The sequence below is a fragment of the Ursus maritimus genome, unplaced genomic scaffold, assembly GCF_017311325.1.
Source record: "Ursus maritimus isolate PB19 unplaced genomic scaffold, ASM1731132v1 scaffold_12, whole genome shotgun sequence".
Taxonomy (NCBI): Eukaryota; Metazoa; Chordata; class Mammalia; order Carnivora; family Ursidae; genus Ursus; species Ursus maritimus.
The window spans coordinates 9390181-9410539 of NW_024423564.1; the positions used below are offsets into that span (position 1 = coordinate 9390181).

Here is a 20359-nt window from a genome sequence, read left to right on the forward strand (position 1 = left end):
ATCCCTGCTCAGTGGGGAGTCTGCTTCTCCCTCTCTCTCTGTCCCCCCCCGCTCGTGCTGTCTCACTCACTCTCTCTCGTATATATAAAATCTTAAAAAAAAAAAAAAAAGAAGTACAAGTTAAAGCAGCAAGGGCTATTGTAGAAGCTGCCGCAAGTTATCCATAAGATGTAGCTAATTAAGTACTGAAGGCGTCTACACTGAACAAAAGAGTTTCAAGGTAGGCAAAACAGCCATATATTGGAAGACGATGCCATTTAGGACCTTCATAAATAGAGAGGAGAAGTCAATGCCTGCCTTCAAAGTTTCAAAGGCCAGGCTGACTCCCTTGTTAGGGACTAATGCAGCTGGTGACTTTAAGTTGAAGCCAGTGCTCATTAACCATTCTGAAAATCCTAGGGCCCTTTAAGAATTATGCTAAATCTACTTGCCTATGCTCTATAAATAGAACAACAAAGCCTGGATGACAGCATATCTGATTACAACATGGTTTAACTAACTATTTTAAGCCCACTGTTAAGACCTGCTGCTCAGACAAAAGATTCCTTTCAAAATATTATTGTTCATTGGCAAGGCACCTGGTTACCCAAGAGCGCTGATGGAGATGTACAAGATTAATGTTATGATACCTGCTAACACAACATCATTCTGCACCCCATGGATCAAGGAGTCGTTCTGACTTTCAAGTCTTATTATTTAAGAAATACATTTTGTAAGACTATAGCTGCCATAGATATTCTACTGATGGATCTGGGAAAAGTAAATTGAAAACCTTCTGGAAAGGAGTTACCATTCTAGATGCCATTAAGAATATTTGTGAATTCATAGGAAGAAATCAAATATCCATATTAACAGGAATTCGGAAGAAGTTGATTCTAACCCTCTTGGATGACTATAAGGGGTTCAAGACCTCCCCAATGGAAATAACTGCAGTGGTGGTAGAAACAGCAAGAAAACTGGAATTAAAAGTAGAGTCTGAAGATGTGGCTTAATGGCGGCAATCTCATGATAAAACTTCAACAAGTAAGGAGTCAATTCCTATTTATCAGCAAAAAGAAGTGCTTTCTTGAGATAAAATCTACTCCCGGTGAAGATTCTGTGAAGATTGTTGAAATGACAACAAAGTACTTAGAATATCATGTAAACTTAGTTGCTAAATCAGCAGCAGCATTTGAGAGGATTTACTCTGATTTTGAAAGAAGTTCTACTGCGGGTAAAATGCTATCAAACAGCATCCCATGCTACAGAGAAATCGTTCATGAAAGGAAGAGTCAATGAAGCAAACTTCATTGTCTTATTTTACAAAATTGCCAGCATCATCCCAACTTTCAGCAACCATCACCATTCATCAGTAAACAGCCATTGATACCAAGGCAAGACCCTTAACCAGCAAAAAGATTACAACTTACTGAAAGCTCACATGATGGTTAGCATTTTTAAGCAATACAGTATTTTTATTTATTTTTATTTTTTAAGATTTTCTTTTTTTTATTATGTTCAGTTAGCCAACATATAGTATTTTTAAATTATGGTATGAACATTGTTTTTTAGACATAATGCTATTGCACACTCAACAGACTACAATACAGTGTACATATAACTTTTACATGCACTGGGAAACCAAAAAATTCATTTGATTTGCTTTATTATGATATTCACTTTGCTGCATTGGTCTGGAACTGAACCCACAAGATCAAGGTACACCTGTATACAGAATATTCACGATTTTCTGTTGCATTTTTATTTTTTTAAATTGAAGTTTCATTAACATATAGTATTATATTTGTTTCAGGTGTAAAATATAATGATCAACAATTCTATACATTACTCAGTGCTCACTGTTGTATTTTTTAAAACACTTATATGGCATTTCCTATGTGCCAAGCACTATTTACTTATAAATGCCTTACAAGTATCATCTCATTTAATCCTTTTAACAACTTTAAAAAATAGATACTATTCATTACCCCTTTACAGATGAACAAGCTGAGGCACAAAGAAGTAACCCACCCAAATCAGAAATATCTGATAAACTTAATTACAATATATAAGGTTTATGATATTTCAATATTGTTGGAATAAAGTATAGCAAATAAAAGCCTATTTAAATTTTTTATTTCTTTTATTATTTCCTCATTATTTGCAATTTATATATCTAGAACCTCAGATAAGACATATGGCATTTACTAATCTACTTAAAAACAGAAATAAATAATGGGCATATTTTACTGGAATTATATGTGACTCAAAACAACTCCATAAGAATATGTGATATATACTTTCATAATCTGAACACATTCTGTATTTGGAAATGAATAGTAGATGCTGCTTACCTACTTATGAACAAAAAAATTTTCCAGGTAGATGTTAGTAAACAAGTTGAGTTATAAAGAAAAATCAAGAGAATTATATAAAACTCTTACCTTATCCTTTTTTTCGAGAGTAACTATGTTTCCTCTTGCCTCTCTTTTGAGTTTTTCCTATTAAAAATGAGTGCACACAATGTAGTCACTGCTATTATCAAAAATTAATGCTATTATCAAGATACTTTTAAGAAGTATTAACAAAGAGAATACTAAACTCTAAATCTTATAAAATGAAAAGAAAAAAAGAAAAACAAATTAGTTTCTTTCTACAGTGCTTGTTACTTAGTTTTGATTATATTTTTTAAAAATTCTGATCTTTTCAGTATGTATCTGTAGAATCTTTTAAAACTCTGAATCAAAAAAAAAAAAGAAAACAGAAAACTCTGAATCAGCTTTCTCATTTGTAAAATGAAGTGAATGGATCAGATTATAAACTAAGGAATATACACAAGTAACTAATTGTGAAGAGCTATAAAGAGATCCAAAATATTATGGGCCTTTAGAGCCAGAATTCAATTTTTCTGTGCATTGAGAAAGGGTACATTTTGGTTGGACCTTGAATAATGAACTTTTAACATGAGATACACAAGGATGAGGGGGAAAAAGAAAGTACAAAAAAGTACAAAATACTTAGGAAATAACATACCACTTTTGCTGGAGATTAGGGTGTATATATTAAGTAGAGAAAAAAGAAAAATTAACTCCACCCTACAGAAAAGAATATATACTATGCCTTTAATATGACAGTCACCCGGAGAACAGAATTGTTACAGCCCCCAGAAAGCCTTAAAGGACTCAAAGAAGGGAAAGTTCCAACACACAGAACTTTAAGCAAACTTGCCTTGCCTGCCTATGATGCTTATGCCAATATCAACCTTACTGAATGCCTTTGCATACACCATCCTATCTCTCCCAGAGTGTTGCTCCTAACGAGAGAACTCACTTCACCATGAAGAAGCTGGTAGTAAGCTAATGTAATAGTAGTCACTATTCTTACTGTGTATCCTATCAATGACCAATAGTTGATTGTCAGTTACAGTGACAACTGGGGTCTACAATAAAGAGCTAGAATGCTCTCTTCCGGGATAAATTATATCCTCTATACTAGCAAAATTGCACTGACTCTCAGAGGACTCCTCGAGGCTTCTAGAGGACAGAAGGGAAAAAGCACCTCCCATGACTGCATTGTCTCTATAAAATTCTGGAGACTTTTGCTGGGCTGGAGATCTTACTTACAGTCTGTTCTAATACAGCATGTGTTTCCAAGGTGTGAGTTATTAGCTCATACGCAAACATGTATCTTTGGTAGTGGTTAACTAATCATGAGTTCCCTAAGACCAAAGAGATAGGCAGTCCACTATGATCCCTATTTAAATTGAATAACACAAAGATGCTTATAATATGGTCTGACACAGGAATAGAGAATGATGGCCCTGTACCCAAATTTCAGACTTGAATAAATTTATAAACCCAGAACCCTCCAAATTAAAAGAAAGCCTGGTAACTGTTGTTACCAGAAGGATTTTGCAATAATATCACAAATACATACTATATCCTTTCTACTATCTTGTGCACTGAAATACTAAGACTTACGGGTAATTGGATGTTGACTATTAACTAACACCAATTATTATAACCCAAAATGTTACTATTTTTTCATTAGTTCAGGTGTATTGGGGTATATTGGGGTCATGTGATAAATGACATTTAATCCAAGTCTACCTTACAATGAGCCCATGGAACCATAAACCTAATCTGCAGTCATTTCTTTAGATACTAAAGTCTGAATAGATAAACTCAAGTAAGTGCCATAACCCCCATATTGGTTCTAACTCTCAAAATGAGAGTTTTTAAGTTTAGAAGGACCAACTGGAAGACTTTGAAACTTTCCTCCATATCAAGAATGTAAACAAATATATCAAATGTCACATCTCACCTAGGCAGAGATTCAGGTCCATCAAATTGTGATAGATGTAGAGAAGGTGGTTTATCACAGTCCCACAAATCCAACTTAATTGGAAAATTAAATTGTTACCGGTAACAGTTTTGTCATACCAATGGGCAAGTAACATAGGTCAAAATAGGGATTGTGTATTGACTAGGATCAAAATTGAGAACTAAGAAAAAACTTTCACATAAAAGATGAACTGAATATATATAAATTTCAAATTAAACAAATACTAGAATCATGGTTAGAGAACAAATACATGTTTTTATTAATCTTAACAACATCAATTAACGAAATAACAAAATTGTATATGTGCAGGAAGAGGCAGTAACAAGTATTAGATATATTGTTTAAAAATATAGAGGTAACCAGTAAAATAATTGAAAGTACTACACACACCTTTTAAATCAACCAGACACACACACACTTCAGAGAAAAATAAATAAATAAATATTAATATGTAAATCAAAATAAGATGACAAAAACATGATTCATTATATATCATATCAATAAGGGGTTAATACCCATAAGGAACTCCTATAAGTCAACAACAAAAACAACTAAAAAATGGGCAAAGGATTTCAATAGACAATTCTTCTAACAAGATATACAAATGCCCAACAAGGAAGGAATTCAGAACTTCAAAAGCAAATTCAACAACAAAAACATACAATCTTATGCCATAATTTGGGATTCCAGTGAGGCTCAGCATGAGAGCCACAGAGTATACTTGTGAGGATTTGACTCTGATCAATATGGCTCTTAACTTAATCACCACTTGCACAATATTGGTGAAAGTAGACACATATAACAATGAGAATAACTGTCACTAATACACCTGAATTGATAAGAAGGATCTGAGGGATAAGTGGGCAGTCCATAAAAAAAGAGGCCTAGAAAATGCATAGAGAGTGAAAGTTTCAGAAAAAATGACTAAATTTTTTCATTTTGGTCTCTCTAGCCTTGGGCAAAGAAAGCACAACAAACATGCCCATAAAGAATTAATTATCTTTGCCAATATATAGAACAATATCTTTGCAAATATACAGCAATAAAGTCAAAAGATAAGTTTCAAAAAAAAGAAAGAAAGAAAGAAAAGATTCCCCTGAAGGAGCAGATAAACACAAAAAGAAGTGATTCATTGAAAAAAACACATGAATTTTGTCCTTTTCCTTGGTGCCCTCTTATCACCCTGTAAGTAGAATATACCAAATCATAATATTCTTATCTTTTCCCTTCATAAAATTGGGTAAGGAAATACAGCTTGAAGAGAGATTGGTTAAATAGCAAAAAGTGAATAACTGCATATGTATACACACACACACACACACACACACACACACACACACACACACACTGGAATATTACTCAGCCATGAAAAAGAAAGAGGTCTTTCCTTTTGCAACACCATGAATAGACCTAGAGAGTATTATGCTAAATAAAATAAGTCAGACAGAGAAAGACACCCACCATATGATTTCACTTCTATGTGGACTCTAAAAAACAAATGAACAAACAAACAAAGCAGAAACAGACCCATAATGGGGCGCCTGGGTGGCATAGCGGTTAGGCGTCTGCCTTCGGCTCAGGGCGTGATCCCGGTGTTACGGGATCGAGCCCCACGTCAGGCTCCTCCACTATGAGCCTGCTTCTTCCTCTCCCACTCCCCCTGCTTGTGTTCCCTCTCTCCTGGCTGTCTCTATCTCTGTCAAATAAATAAATAAAATCTTTACAAAAAAAAAAAAAGAAATAGACCCATAAATACAGAGCACAAACTGATGGTTGCCCAAGGGGAGATAGGTGGGGGGCTGGCAAAATGGGTGATGGAAAATGGAAGATACAGGCTTCCAGTTACGGAATGAATAAGTCACAGGGATGAAAGGTACAGAATAGAAAATAAAGTCAGTGATATTGTAATAGCATTGTATGATGACAGATGGTAGCTACAAATAGCGTAAGCATAGCATAACATATAGAGTTGTCTGAATTTCTGTTATACACCTGAAACTAATATCATTGTGTGTCAACTATACTTTAAAGAAAAATAACCACAACTTATCCTCTCAGATAAATACATGGGCTCTAAGGCTTCACATTGAGTTGGTGAAAAGATCTGAAGCCTGAGGATAAACACATCACAAGAAAACTACAGACCAGTATCTCTTTATGAATATAGACACACACAAAAAATCAACAAAATACTAGCAAACTGAATCTAGCAGAATATAAAGATTATACATCATGACCAAATAGGATTTCTCCCAAGAATGTAAGATTGGTTTAACATCTGAAAATCAATTAATGTAATCCTTTGTATTAGTAGAGTACAAAAAAATCACCTCAGTATACACAGAAAAAGCATTTCACAAAATTCAACATCCTTTTATAATAAAAACATTCAACAAATTCGGAATAGAAAAGAACTTTCCCAACTGGATAAAGGGCATCTAGGTAAACTGAATTTCATCAAAATTAAAGAGTCTCTACTACAAATAATACTATCAAGAAATAAAAAGACAATCCATAGAATGGAAGAAAACATTTGCAAATCTTATATCAGATAAGGGACTAGTATCTAGAATACACAAAGAATTCTTAAAACTCAAAAATTTTTAAAAATATATATACAATGGAATATTACTCAGCTATCAAAAAGAACGATTTCTCAACATTTGCTGCAACATGGACAGCACTGGAGGAGATAATGCTAAGTGAAATAAGTCAAGCAGAGAAAGACAATTATCATATGGTTTCTCTCATCTATGGAACATAAGAACTAGGAAGATCGGTAGGAGAAGAAAGGGATAAAGAAAGGGGGGTAATCAGAAGGGGGAATGAAGCATGAAAGACTATGGACTCCGAGAAACAAACTGACAGCTTTAGAGGGGAGGGGGGTGGGGAATGGGATAGGCTGGTGATGGGTAGCAAGGAGGGCACGTATTGCATGGTGCACTGGGTGTTATACGCAACTAATGAATCATCGAACTTTACATCAAAAACCAGGGAGTACTGTATGGTGACTAACATATATAATAAAAAATATTATTATAAAAATTAAAAATAAAAAAAATTTAAAAAAAGAAAATGGAAAAAAATAAAAGTAACATTTTTCATCCTCAAAAAAAAAATAACCTAATTTTTAAATGGGCAAAGCATCTGAATATACATTTCTCCAAAAAAGATACACAAATGGCCAATAGCACATGAAAAGATCATCAACATTAGGCATTAAAGAAATACAAATCAAAACAACGATATACCATGTCTCAATCACTAGAATGACTATAATCCAAAAAATTGTTTCTCAGAGGGGGGAAAGATGGTGGAGGAGTAGGGGACCCTATTTCAACTGGTGCCCTGAATCGAGCTGGATATCAACCAGACCGTTCTAAACACCCACAAAATCAGCCTGAGATGTAAGAAGATATACCTGGATCTCTACGAACAGAACATCATTAGCAGTTGGTCTCAAGGTATGAAGCGGGGAGCCAAGAGTCTGCGCACAGATACCAGAAGATAAATGGAAGGGGGAGGGAGCCTCCGTGCTCTTGCGCCAGGAAGGCAAAAGCCTCCCACACTGGGGACTGGGCACAGACTCCCAGGCTGGTAGCATCAGGGAAAGGACTTTAGGGCAGCCCCCCAGACTGAAACCTGGAGCTACAAGGGCACGTGTGCAAACCAGGGCGGCTGGCGTTTTAGAAGCACAAAGGGCAGAGACATGCTGGCCCTGGGAGCGAGGACTGGGAGAGCAGCTGTGGGGCACACAAACCAGGATGCTGCAGGTTTTCAGCAGCACAGACAGAAACAGAGTCACTGCGGCCTGGAGAGCTCAGTGAAGAGCAGACTGAGATCTCTGTTCTGAGACAGAAATTTGGATACAGTCACTTCTGCTCTGACTTTCAGAAGAGACATGGAAAGCTGCCGGGGAAAGCCGTGAGAGAACGAAAGCCCCAAAAAATCGGTTCTCACTGAGCCCATCCCTACCCCCCCCACAGAGGGCAGGGCAACTCTTCCCAAACAGGGTTACCTGAGAATCAGCTCAGCAGGCTCCTCCCCCGGAAGGCAGGCTGGAAGAACAAGAGGCCCACATTCCTAAGGTCCCTATAAAACAGGTGCATCTTGCTTGGTCATGGTCAATAATTTGGACTCTGTACATTCCCGCAACCACACCTTATAAGAATAACCAAGAGGAGGAACCCCCAACAAAGGAAAGAAACAGAAAGGATGATTACCCAACATCAACATGGATGGAACTGGAGGAGATTATGCTAAGTGAAATAAGTCAAGCAGAGAAAGACAATTGTTATATGGTTTCACTTATCTGTGGAACATAAGGAATAGCAGGGAGGACATTAGGAGAAGGAAGGGGAAAATGAGGGGGTTGGAAACAGAGGGGGAGATGAACCATGAGAGACTATGGACTCCGGCAAACAAACTGAGGGTTTTAGAGGGGAGGGGAGGTGGGAGGATGGGCTAGCCCAGTGATGGTATTAAGGAGGGCACATATTGCATGGAGCACTGGGTGTTATACGCAAACAGTGAATCATGGAACACTGCATCAAAAACTAATGATGTACTGTATGGTGACTAACATAATAAAAAAAATTTTTAAAAACAAAACAACAACAAAAAAGTGTTTCTGAGGATGTGGAAAAATTGGAAATTTCCTTCACTGATAGTGGGAACCTAAAAGGGTACATTTGGCTTGGGAAAAAGTTGGGCAGTACCTTAAAATGTTAAACAGAAATATTATATTATCCAGCAATTCTACTCCTACATATATAACGAAGAGAAATGAAAACATATACCCAGACAAAATTTGTACACAAATATTCATAATAGCATAATTTATAATAGTCAAACTGGAAACAACCCAAACTTCCATCAACTGATGAATGGATAAATAAAACCTAGTATATCCATACAATAGTATACTATTTAGCAGTAAAAAGGAATTAAGTACTGATATATGCTAGGATGTGAATGGACCTCGAAAACATAAGGTTAAGTGAAAGAAGCTAGTCACAAGACCATATATTATATGATTCCATTTAAGTGAAGTATCCAGAATAGGTGAATCAACAGAGACAAAGAGTAGATAAGTGGTAGTCTGAAGCTGGTGAATTTGGCGATGGAAGGAAAAAGGAGGGGATCGTAACTGCTAATATATGTGGGAATTCTTTGAGGGGGTGATACATGTATTCTATATTACATGGCCATGATGGTTGCACAACTATCAGTAGATTAGAAACCATTAAATTGTATACTTTAAATGGGTGATTGAAAGGTATATAAATTCTGTCAGTGAAACTGTTTTTTAAAAATGACAGAGTCAAGGGTGCCTAGGTGGTTCAGTAGGTTAGGCCACTGACTCTTGATTTTGCTACAGGTTGTGATTTCAGGGTTGTGAGATTGAGCCCTGTGTAGGGCTCTGTGCTGGGCATGGAGCCTGCTTAAGATTCTCTCTCTCCCTTTCCCTCTCCCTCTCTAAAAAAAGAAAATGAAAGAGCTGAGCAGGGACATAGACAAACTTCGGGACTTTAACACCTCCATTTCAACAACTGAAATACCTACTCGCCAGAAAAAAAAAAAAATCACCAAAAGTATATATAGTCTAAACAATACAACCAATTAATTGGATGTAATTGACATTTATAGAACACTCCAACAATAGCATATTATACAGTTGCTTCAAGTACCCATGGATCATCCACTAAGACAGATAATATTCTGGGCCATAAAACAAATCTCAACAAATTTAAAAGAATGGACTGAACATTTCTGTCTCCCCAAAATTCATACTTTGGGGCCTTAATTCCTAATGTGGTGTGGTTTTTGGAGATGTGGCCTTTAGAAAGTGGGTTTGGATGAGGTCATGGAGGTGGAGCCCCCAAAATGGGATTAGTACCCCTATCAGAAGAGGAAGAAAGAGCTCTCAGTCATGTGAGGTCATAGCCAAAAGGCAGCTGTCTATAAGTCAGGAAATGAACTCTGACTAGAACGTCACCATGCTAGCTAGCATCCTAATCTCGGATTTCCAGTCTCCAAAAGTGTAAGAAATATACATTTGTTTAACGTATTGATTCTATAGTGTTTTTGTTATGGTAACCCAAGCAGACTAATACAAAAATCATACAGATTGATTCCATTATGGTCAGAAAATACAAACTAAAATCAGTAAGAGAAAGACTACAGGAAAATCTTAGAATACATGAAAATTTAAAAACACATTTCTAAATAATTCATGGGTCAAAGAAGTCAAAGTAATCTAAAATTATATAGAACTGAATGAAAACAAAAACACAACATATCAGAACATGTGGGATATAGCTAAAGCAGTACTGAGAGAAAAATTTATAGTACTAAATGCTTTCATTAGGAAAAGGGGAAGAGTGATGTCAGCAAAACAGCAGTTTTCTACCATTCTCCTCACCAAGAAAACAGATTTTGGCAATCATCCACAGATGAGAGTACCTTTGTGGAAGTTCTGGAATCCAGAAGAGAAGTTCCAGCACATCAACAGAGCAAAAAGTCATAGATTGAACACACTGAAGAGGATAACAAGAACAGTTTCACTTTACCCATGTCACCCCCTTTCCCAAGACAGCACAGTTCAGTGCCAAGAAAGACTTCTCAGACAGCAATTTTTCCTTTGGGAAAAAGTGAGAGCAAAAGAGGTATGCCCAGCTTCCCCAACTGTGCAGGATGCTGCTAAAGAGACCCATTTCTTTCCCACCCCATTCAGAATACTAGGGTGAACTACATGACTGAGGGGTGAGAGGGGTTGGGAGTACAGCAACAAAAGCTCAGAATGTATATAAGGTATGCAAATCCTAACCACTTCATGGACTCCAATGGGAAGCCTGCCCAAGAGCTGCTGGGGACACCTTGCCTGAAGATCAACTGGCCCATGGGCAATCCCCCAATGCTCCACACATCTCACCCACACACATATAATACCCCACCACCAACGTGCACATGCCCTTAAGGGTGGCAAGCATGAGCCTTTGCAGATGGCTAATGAACATGTACAGAAAGCTGGTCCAATGCTGCAGTATTGGGAGACAGTACACAAACCTGATCATTCAACAAAGCCCTAGGGAGAGCAAAGAAGAGGCTTCCAGCACCCAGCCTTTGCAGCATCAAGAGAAAGCATATAGTCTTAAGAATTCCCCTCAAAGAGCAAACAAGAAGTGTAGAGCAGGCAGGTATAGATACAGACATAGACATAGACACAGACATAAATAGATATATAGATATAGAAAAGATCTGAGAAAACCTCAGAATCCCTAGCAGAGCTGACAGAAGACACTTCTCTCCTGAAGGTAACCAATAAAAACTTTGTGAAGACAGTGATGCAAGACTTAAAGAAACATGAAAAATCAGAGCAACATGACACCACCAGAGAAATGCAGTAATTTTCAGTAACCAACTCCAGAGAAATGAAAATCTGCAATTTGCCTGATAATTCACGATAGTTGCTTTAAGGAAGTTCAATGAGCTATAATAAAACACAGAAAGACAATTCAATAAAATCAAGAAAACAATACATGAACAAAAGGAGAACTTTAACAGAGACAGAAATCATAAAAAAAGAACTAGACAAATTCTAGTGCTGAAAAATACAATGAATAATGAAAAATGCAATAGAGAATATTAAAATAAGACTTGATCAAGCTGAAGAAAGAATCAAATGACTTATTGTCAAGTTCACAGAAATTATCTAATTAGAACAAAGATAAAAGAATGAAAAATAGTGAAGGAAGACTACATGAATTATGGGATACCACTGAATGAAACAATTTACACTTTATTAGAGCCCCAGAGGAAATAAGATGGAGGAGGGGGCAAAAAACTAATCTAAAGAAATGATGGCTAAGAACTTCCCAAATCTGGGTAAGAAAAAGAGAAAGAAAAAGGAGAAGGTTCATTTCAGTAAATTATAGCTGAAAACTTCCCTAATCTGGGGAAGGAAACAAACATCAAAATCCAAGAAGCACAGAGAACTCCCATTGAATTCAACAAAAGCTGGCCTTCACCAAGACATATTATAGTCAACTTCACAAAATAGACAAGGAAAGACTCCCGAGAGCAGCAAGGGAAAAAGAGTCCTTACCCTACAAGGGAAGACAGATGAGGTTTGCGAATCTTCCCACAGAAGTCTGGCAGGGCCAGAAGAGAATGGCATGATATATTCAACCCGCTGAATGGGTAAAATATGCAGCCAAGAATACTATCTAGCAAGGTTTCATTCGGAATAGAAAGAGACATAAAGAGTTTCCCAGACAAAAACAAAAGGGGTTCATGACTCCTAAACCAGCCCTGCAAGAAATATTAAAGGGGACTCTTGAGTGGGAAAGAAAGACCAAAAGGAAAAAAGACAAGAAAGGAATAGAGAAAGGGTGCCTGGGTGGCTCAGTCTGTTGACTGCCCCACAAGATCTTGATTTCGGCTTAGGTCATGATCTCATGGTTGTGGGATCAAGCCCTGCGTCAGGGTCCATGCTTAGCATGCAGTCTGCTTGAGATGGTCTCTCTCCCTCTGCCCCTCTAACCACTGTCTCTCTCTCTCTCTCAAAATAAAATCTTAAAAAAAAAAAAAAAAAAAGGAATAGAGAAAATCTCCAGAAACAATGACTTAACAAGTAATACAATGGCACTAAATTCATATCTATCAATAATCACTCTGTAAAGGGACTAAATGCTCCAATCAAAAGACACAGACTATCAGAATGGATTTAAAAAAAAAAAAAAAAAACAAGTTCATCTATATGCTGTCTACAAGAGACTCATTTTAGACCTAAAGACACTTGTAGATGGAAAGCAAAGGGATGCAGAACCATTTCTCATGCTAATGAATGTCAGAAGAAAGCCGGAATAGCCAAACTTACATCAGACAAACTAGATTTTAAACCAAAGACTGTAATAAGAAATGAAGAAGGGCACTATATCATAATAAAGGGGACAATCCAACAAGAAGATTTAACAACAGTAAATATTTATGCCCCCAACTTGGGAGCACCCAAATATATAAATCAATTAATAACAAACATAAAGGAACTCATTGATAACAATACAATAATAGTAGGGGACTTTAACTTATAGCAACAGACAGATCATCTAAGCAGAAAATCAAGAAGGAAACAATGGCTTTGAATGACACACAGAATCAGACGGACTAAACAGATATATAAAGAGAGCATTTCATCCTAAAGTGGCAGAATACACATTCTTTTTGAGTGCACATTCTCCAGAACAGATCACATACGGGGTCACAAATCAGCCCTAAACAAATAAGAAAAACTGAGATCATACCATGCATATTTTCTGTTTACAGCACTATGAAACTTGAAGTCAACCACAAGAAAAAATTTAGAAAGACCACAAATACATGGAGGTTGAAGAACATCCTACTAAAGAATGAATGGGTTAACCAAGAAATTAAGGAAGAAATTTTAAAAATACATGGAAACAAATGACAATGAAAACATGATGGTCCAAAAGCTTTGGGATGTAGCAAAGTGGTCATAAGAGGGAAGTATACAGCAATACTGTCTTACCTCAAGAAGCAAGAAAAACCTCAGGACAACCTAACCTTATACCTAAAGGAGCTAAAAAAAAAAAAAAAAAAAAAAAACAACAACAACAAATGAAGCCCACAACCAGCAGAAGAAGGGAAATAATAAAGATGAGACCTGAAATAAATGATATAGAAACAACAACAACAACAACAAAAAAAAAAAACCCAGTAGAACAGATCAGTGAAACTAGGAGCTGGTTGTTGAAATAATTAATAAGATTGATAAACCCCTACCCAGACCTAGCAAAAAGAAAGGAGAAAGGACCCAATAAATAAAATCACCAGTGAAAGAGGGGAGATCACAACCAACACCACAGAAATACAAACAATTATAAGAGAATATTGTGAAAAATTATATGCCAACAGATTGGGCAATCTGGAAGAAATGGATAATTCCTAGAAATATATAAACTACCAAACCTGAAACAGGAATAAATAGAAAATTTGAACAGATTGATAACTAGCAAAGAAACTGAATCAGTAATCAAAAATATCCCAACACACAAAAGTCCAGGGCCAGACGGCTTCCCAGGGAAATTCTACCAGACATTTAAAGAAAAGTTAATACCTATTCTTCTCTAACTGTCTCAAAAAATTAAAAAGGAAGGAAAACTTCCAAACTCATTCTACAAGGCCAGCATTACCTTGATTCCAAAATCAGACAAAGACCTCACTAAAAAATTATAGGCCAATATCCCTGATGAACATGGATGCAAAAATTCTCAACAAGATACTATCAAATCGAATCCAACAGTATATTAAAGGAATCATTCACCATGATCAAGTGGGATTTATTTCTGGGCTGCAAGGGTGGTTCTATATTTGCAAATTAATCAATGTGATACACCACATTATTAAAAGAAAGGATAAGAACCATATGATCCTCTCATTAGATGTGGAAAAAGGATTTGACAAAGTACAGCATTCATTTCTGATAAAAACCCTCAAAAAAGTAGGGGTAGAGGGAATAAACCTCAACATCATAAAAGTTATGTATGAACAACCCACAGCTAATATAATCCTCAATGGGAAAAAACTCAGAGCTTTTCCTCTACAATCAGGAACAAGGTTGTCTACTCTCACCATTTTATTTAACATAGTACTAGAAGTCCTAGCCACAGTAATCAAAGACAACAAAAAGAAATAAAAGGCATCCAAATTGGCAAGGAAAAAGTCAAACTTACACTATTCACAGAAGACATGATACTCTACATAGAAAACCCGAAAGACTCCACCAAAAAATTGCTAGAACTGATACACGAATTCAGTAAAGTCAAAGGATACAAAATCAATGTGTATAGAAATATGTTGCATTTCTACACACCAATAATGAAATACCAAAAAGAGAAATCAAGGAATTGATCCCATTTATAATTGCACCAAAAACAAGAAGATACCTGGGAAAAAAACCTACCAAAGAGGTAAAAGATCAATACTCTGAAAAATATAGAACGCTTATAAAAGAAACTGAAGATGACACAAAGAATTGGAAATACATTCCTTGCTCGTGAATTGGAAAAACAAATATTGTTAAAATGTCTATACTATCCAGAGCAATCTATAAATTTAATGCAATTCCTATCAAATTACCATCAGCATTTGTCACAGAGCTAGAACACACAATCCTAAAATTTGTATGGAACCACAAGACCCCAATAGCCAAAGCAATCTTGAAAAAGAAAAGCAAAACTGGAGGCATCATATTTTCAGACTTCAAGCTATATTAAACACTGTAGTCATCAAGACAGTGTGGTACTGGCATAAAAAGAGATACATAGATCAATGGAACAGAACAGAAAACCCAGAAATGGACCCAGAACCATATGGTCAACTAATCTTCAACAAAGCAGTTAAAACTATCCAATGGAAAAAAGGCAATCTCTTTAACAAATGGTAAGTTGGGAAAACAGGACAGCAACATGAAGAAGAATGAAATTGGATCACTTTCTTACACCATACACAAAAATAAATTCCCAATGAATGAAAGACCTAAACGTGAGACAGGAAACTATCAGAATCCTAGAGGAGAATACAGGCAGCGACCTCTTTGACTTCAGCCATAGCAACTTCTTACTAGACACGTTGCTGGAGGCAAGAGAAACAAAAGCAAAACTGAACTACTGGGACTTCATCAAGATATAAAGCTTCTGCACATTGAAGGAAACAACAAAACTAAAAGACAGCCTATGGAATAGGAGAAGATATTTGCAAATGACATATCTGATAAAGGGTTAGTATGCAAAATCTGTAAAGAACTTATCAAAGTCAACACCCTAAAAACAAATAATCCAGTTAAAAAATGGGCAGAAGACATGAATAGACATTTTTCCAAAGAAGACATCCCAATGGCTAACAGACACATGAAAAGATGCTCAACATCACTCATTGTCAAGGAAAGGCAAATCAAAACTACAATGAGATATCACCTAACACCTGTCAGGATGGCTAAAATTAACACAGGAAACCACAGATGTTGGTGAGGATGCAGAGAAAGGGGAATGCTCTTACACCGTTGATGGGAACGCAAACTGGTACAGCCACTCTGGAAAATAGTATAGAGGTCCCTCAAAAAGTTAAATAGAGAACTATCCTATGATTCAGCAATTGCACTACATATTTACCCAAAGGAAACAAAAATACAGACTTGAAAAGATACATGTACCCTGATGTTTATAGCAGCATTATCAACAACAGCCAAATTATGGAAACAGCCTTAGTGTCCAACAACTGATGAATGGATAAAGAAGACTACACACACACACACACACACACACACACACACACACACACTGGAATATTACTCTGCCATCAAAAAGAATAAAATCTTGCCATTTGCAATGACATCAATGGAGCTAAAGTGTATTATGCTAAGCAAAATAAGTCACTCAGAGAAAGACAAATACCATATGATTTCACTCATATGTGGAATTTAGGAAATAAAACAGAAGAACACACCAGGGGGAAAAAGAGAGGCAGGCCATTAAACAGACTTTTAACTACAGAAAACAACTGACAGTTTCTGGAGGTGGGTTGGGGATGGGCTAAATGAATGATATGTATTAAGAAGGGCACTTGTTGTGATGAGCACTGGGTGTTATATGTAAGGGATGAATCACTAAATTCTACTCCTGAAACCCATATTACACTACATGTTAATTAACTAGAATATAAATAAAAATGTAAAACAACAAAAAAAAAGAAAGAAAGAAAAGAAAAAAGAAAAGAAAAGAACACCAAGCCCTTATGCACTGTTGGTGGGATTATAAACTGGTACGGCCACTACGGAAAATAATATGGGGTTCTTCAAAAAATTAATAATAAAACTACCATATGATTCAGTAATTCCACTTCTGGGAATATATCCATAAGAAACAAAAACACTATGCTGAAGAGATATCTGCACCCACATGTTCACTGCAGCTTTATTTCCAATAGCCAAGATATAGAAACAACCTAAGTGATACACAGATTAATGGATAAGGTAAGCGTGATACACATACACACACACACAATGAAATATTATTCAGCCATAAAAAGAAGGAAATCCTGGCATTTGCAATAACATGAATGGATCTTTTTTTATTTTTTTTTAAGATTTTATTTATTTATTTGACAGAGAGAGACAGCCAGCGAGAGAGGAAACACAAGGAGGGGGAGTGGGAGAGGAAGAAGCAGGCTCCTAGTGCAGAAGCCTATGTGGCGCTCGATCCCAGAATGCTGGGATCACGCCCTGAGCTGAAGGCAGACGCTTAACGACTGTGCCACCCAGGCGCCCCAACATGAATGGATCTTGAGAGCATTATGCTAAATGATTTAAGTTAGACAGAGAAAGACAAATACTTGTACATTCTTATTTATATGTTGAATCAAAAATTTAAAAAAGAACTCATAGAAAAACAGATGAGATTTGTGGTTACCCGGGGCAGAGGTGTGGGGGTTCGGGAATTAGATAATGGTGGTGAAAGGTATAAACTTCAAGTTTTAAGATAAATAAGTACTAAGGATGCAATTTACAACATGACGATAGTTAAACACTGATATATGGGATATCTGAGAGTTAAGAGAGTAAATGCTAAGAGTTCTCACACAAGGAAAAGAATATTTTTTTTCTTTTTTTTTGCACCTATACGAAATGATGGATATTAACTAAAGGTACTGTGGTAATCATTTCACAATATATACAGGTCAAATCATACTGCATAACTTAAATTTGTACAGGACTGTATGTCAAGTATATCTCAATAAATATGGAAAACATTTGGAAAAAAAGAATATTAAGAGTAGTTAAAGTGAAGGAGCCATCCTACTCTTCTACTGAAACCATAGGATGAATGTAAGTATATATTACTATTATAGGTGAAGAGAAAGCCATTTAGTCATTTCTTTGGCAACAATCATTAAAAACAGAAAATTTTCAAAGCACCAAGCTCAGATAAAGGGAAAACAAAAATAAGATATAATCCTTACCTGTGAAGACCTTGAAATATAATGGAAGCACAGACGACGTAACTATTTTAATAAAAAACAAAGTGCTAGGAGAATACTTATATACAGTAAGCTCACCTTTGCAATATGAAAGATGTGTCAGATTTTTCATAGTGGAAAAGGAAGCAAGGAATTAAGTACAGCAAACAAAGTGAACAAATGGACAGGATCTTAAAATTGAAAGCGCATGTTACCCAGGCTGTTGCTGAGTGATTAAGAGAACAGGTTTTGGAATCATGCAAGATCTAGATTTGAATTCTAAGCATTCTACTTTTTTATTATGTGATCATGAATAAATAACCTATAAAAATGAAGGTAATAAGTATTGCTTTTAAGCATTGTTGTAAGAATTAAATTAGATGTTAGTAGGATAGTTAGCACAGTGCCTGTCCTATAGAATGTAAAAAAATAAATGGTATTTGTCATTTTAAAGTAAGTCAATTCATTTTGTAAACTGCAAAGTACTATACAAATATAAGGCATTATTTTTTTCTGAAACCTGATGAATAGTTTAAAAACACATCTAAATATATAAGCATTTTATAATGAGATATTTTCCAAGTACTTATATCTAAAAGCATTTCTACTCTTAAAGTATGTTTATATTTATATATGCTCAATATTTAAACAAAGGAATACACTACATACTTCTGAAAAAAAGCTAATAGGTAAAAACTATGTTTTAATCCTAGCAACCCAAATATATTTTCTAATATGACATGTTTATAAAAACAAAGTTACAGTTATACTTCAGTAAAAAAGGTTAAATTTAAAAAACCCAGAAAGTTGCACCTAAATGTTATTAGTTACTTTATAATGCCACAAAACCTACCTTTTCTTCTCTTTCTATTTCAAGTTGTTTCTTAACAGACAAAAGTTCATTTTTGAGATTAGACAATTCAGACTCCTAAAGAGAAAAAAACATGAAATTTATAGTGTACCCATATATTTCTCAAAACAGTGAAAATGCTAACAAATGTTTCATATTTAGTTTTATACAGAAATAAATTCACTCATAAAATATATATAATTTTTTATTATGTTCAATTAGCCAACATCTATGACATCATTAGTTTTTGATGTAGTGTTCAATGATCCATTAGTTGTGTATAACACCCAGTGCTCACTTTAAAAGTCTACTGATATGAAGGCTGCTAGTTGAACATGACTAAAGAATTCAGTTAGACAAAATTTTTATAGTTTTCTCTCAAGAAATATTTAACACTATGTATATCTCTTCTCCTCACCTTCTCCCAGTCTATGCCATTCTTCCTCTCCCAATCTCTATCAGAGCTCCAAATTTATTTCTAACTGGGGTTCGTATTTATTCATTTGAAAAGAAGACTTTATTCTACCATTTCAGAAAATAAAATTTGAAAACCATTTAACTATAAAACCTGTAAGATATTTTTAAAATCTAAGATTCTTTGTTTCTACAGCTCAAAAATTATGGTTTTATTTAATATTATTCTTTACCACCAGCCATGCTGATATGAAAATTGGCTTTACTGCTATTTGTTCTGTATCTCACCAAAGATGCTTTCATTGATGACTGTTCTTGTTCTTTGCTTTTATAAAGTCCTAGTTCTGAGTCTCTTTCTTCAACTATTTTATCATATTGGTGCTACATTAAACAGAGAAAATATTTTAGGTGTATTAGAACACAAATAGATTATGTTTTAATAATACTGGTATCTTTATGTATTTAATATTCACAGAAAACATCAATGAATTCAGTGATATATTTGAGCTTTTTTCTTATTTTTCAAGCCATTTTTATTCAAATAAACAATGAAACAAGAAAAGAGTCTTGAATATAATCAAACACAAGAACAAAAAACTCTTTTTAATTGGAAATGTTGAATTTCATAATTTAAAAAATAGGCTAGAAACACCAAGACCACTTAGAAAAGTAACTGATTCCAGATCTGGGGCAAGAAATACAAGAAGAGTCTTGAATATTTTGTCATAATAGAAAGCA

At 35.5% G+C, this 20359-nt stretch overlaps 1 protein-coding gene across 2 annotated transcripts in view; it reads right to left on the reverse strand.

Moving 5' to 3' along the window:
- Positions 1–20359, reverse strand: part of SYCP1 (synaptonemal complex protein 1) — a 121406-nt gene that overhangs the window by 12758 nt on the left and 88289 nt on the right. Inside the window, exons 25-27 of one of the 2 annotated variants that reach the window (XM_008697741.1) lie at positions 19910–20002; positions 19211–19285; positions 2424–2480 (exon numbers count right to left, since the gene is read on the reverse strand). In XM_008697741.1, coding sequence (XP_008695963.1) covers positions 2424–2480; positions 19211–19285; positions 19910–20002 — 225 coding nt within the window. The remainder of the gene's footprint in view (positions 1–2423; positions 2481–19210; positions 19286–19909; positions 20003–20359) is intronic. The other variant, XM_008697742.1, reaches the window with a different exon arrangement.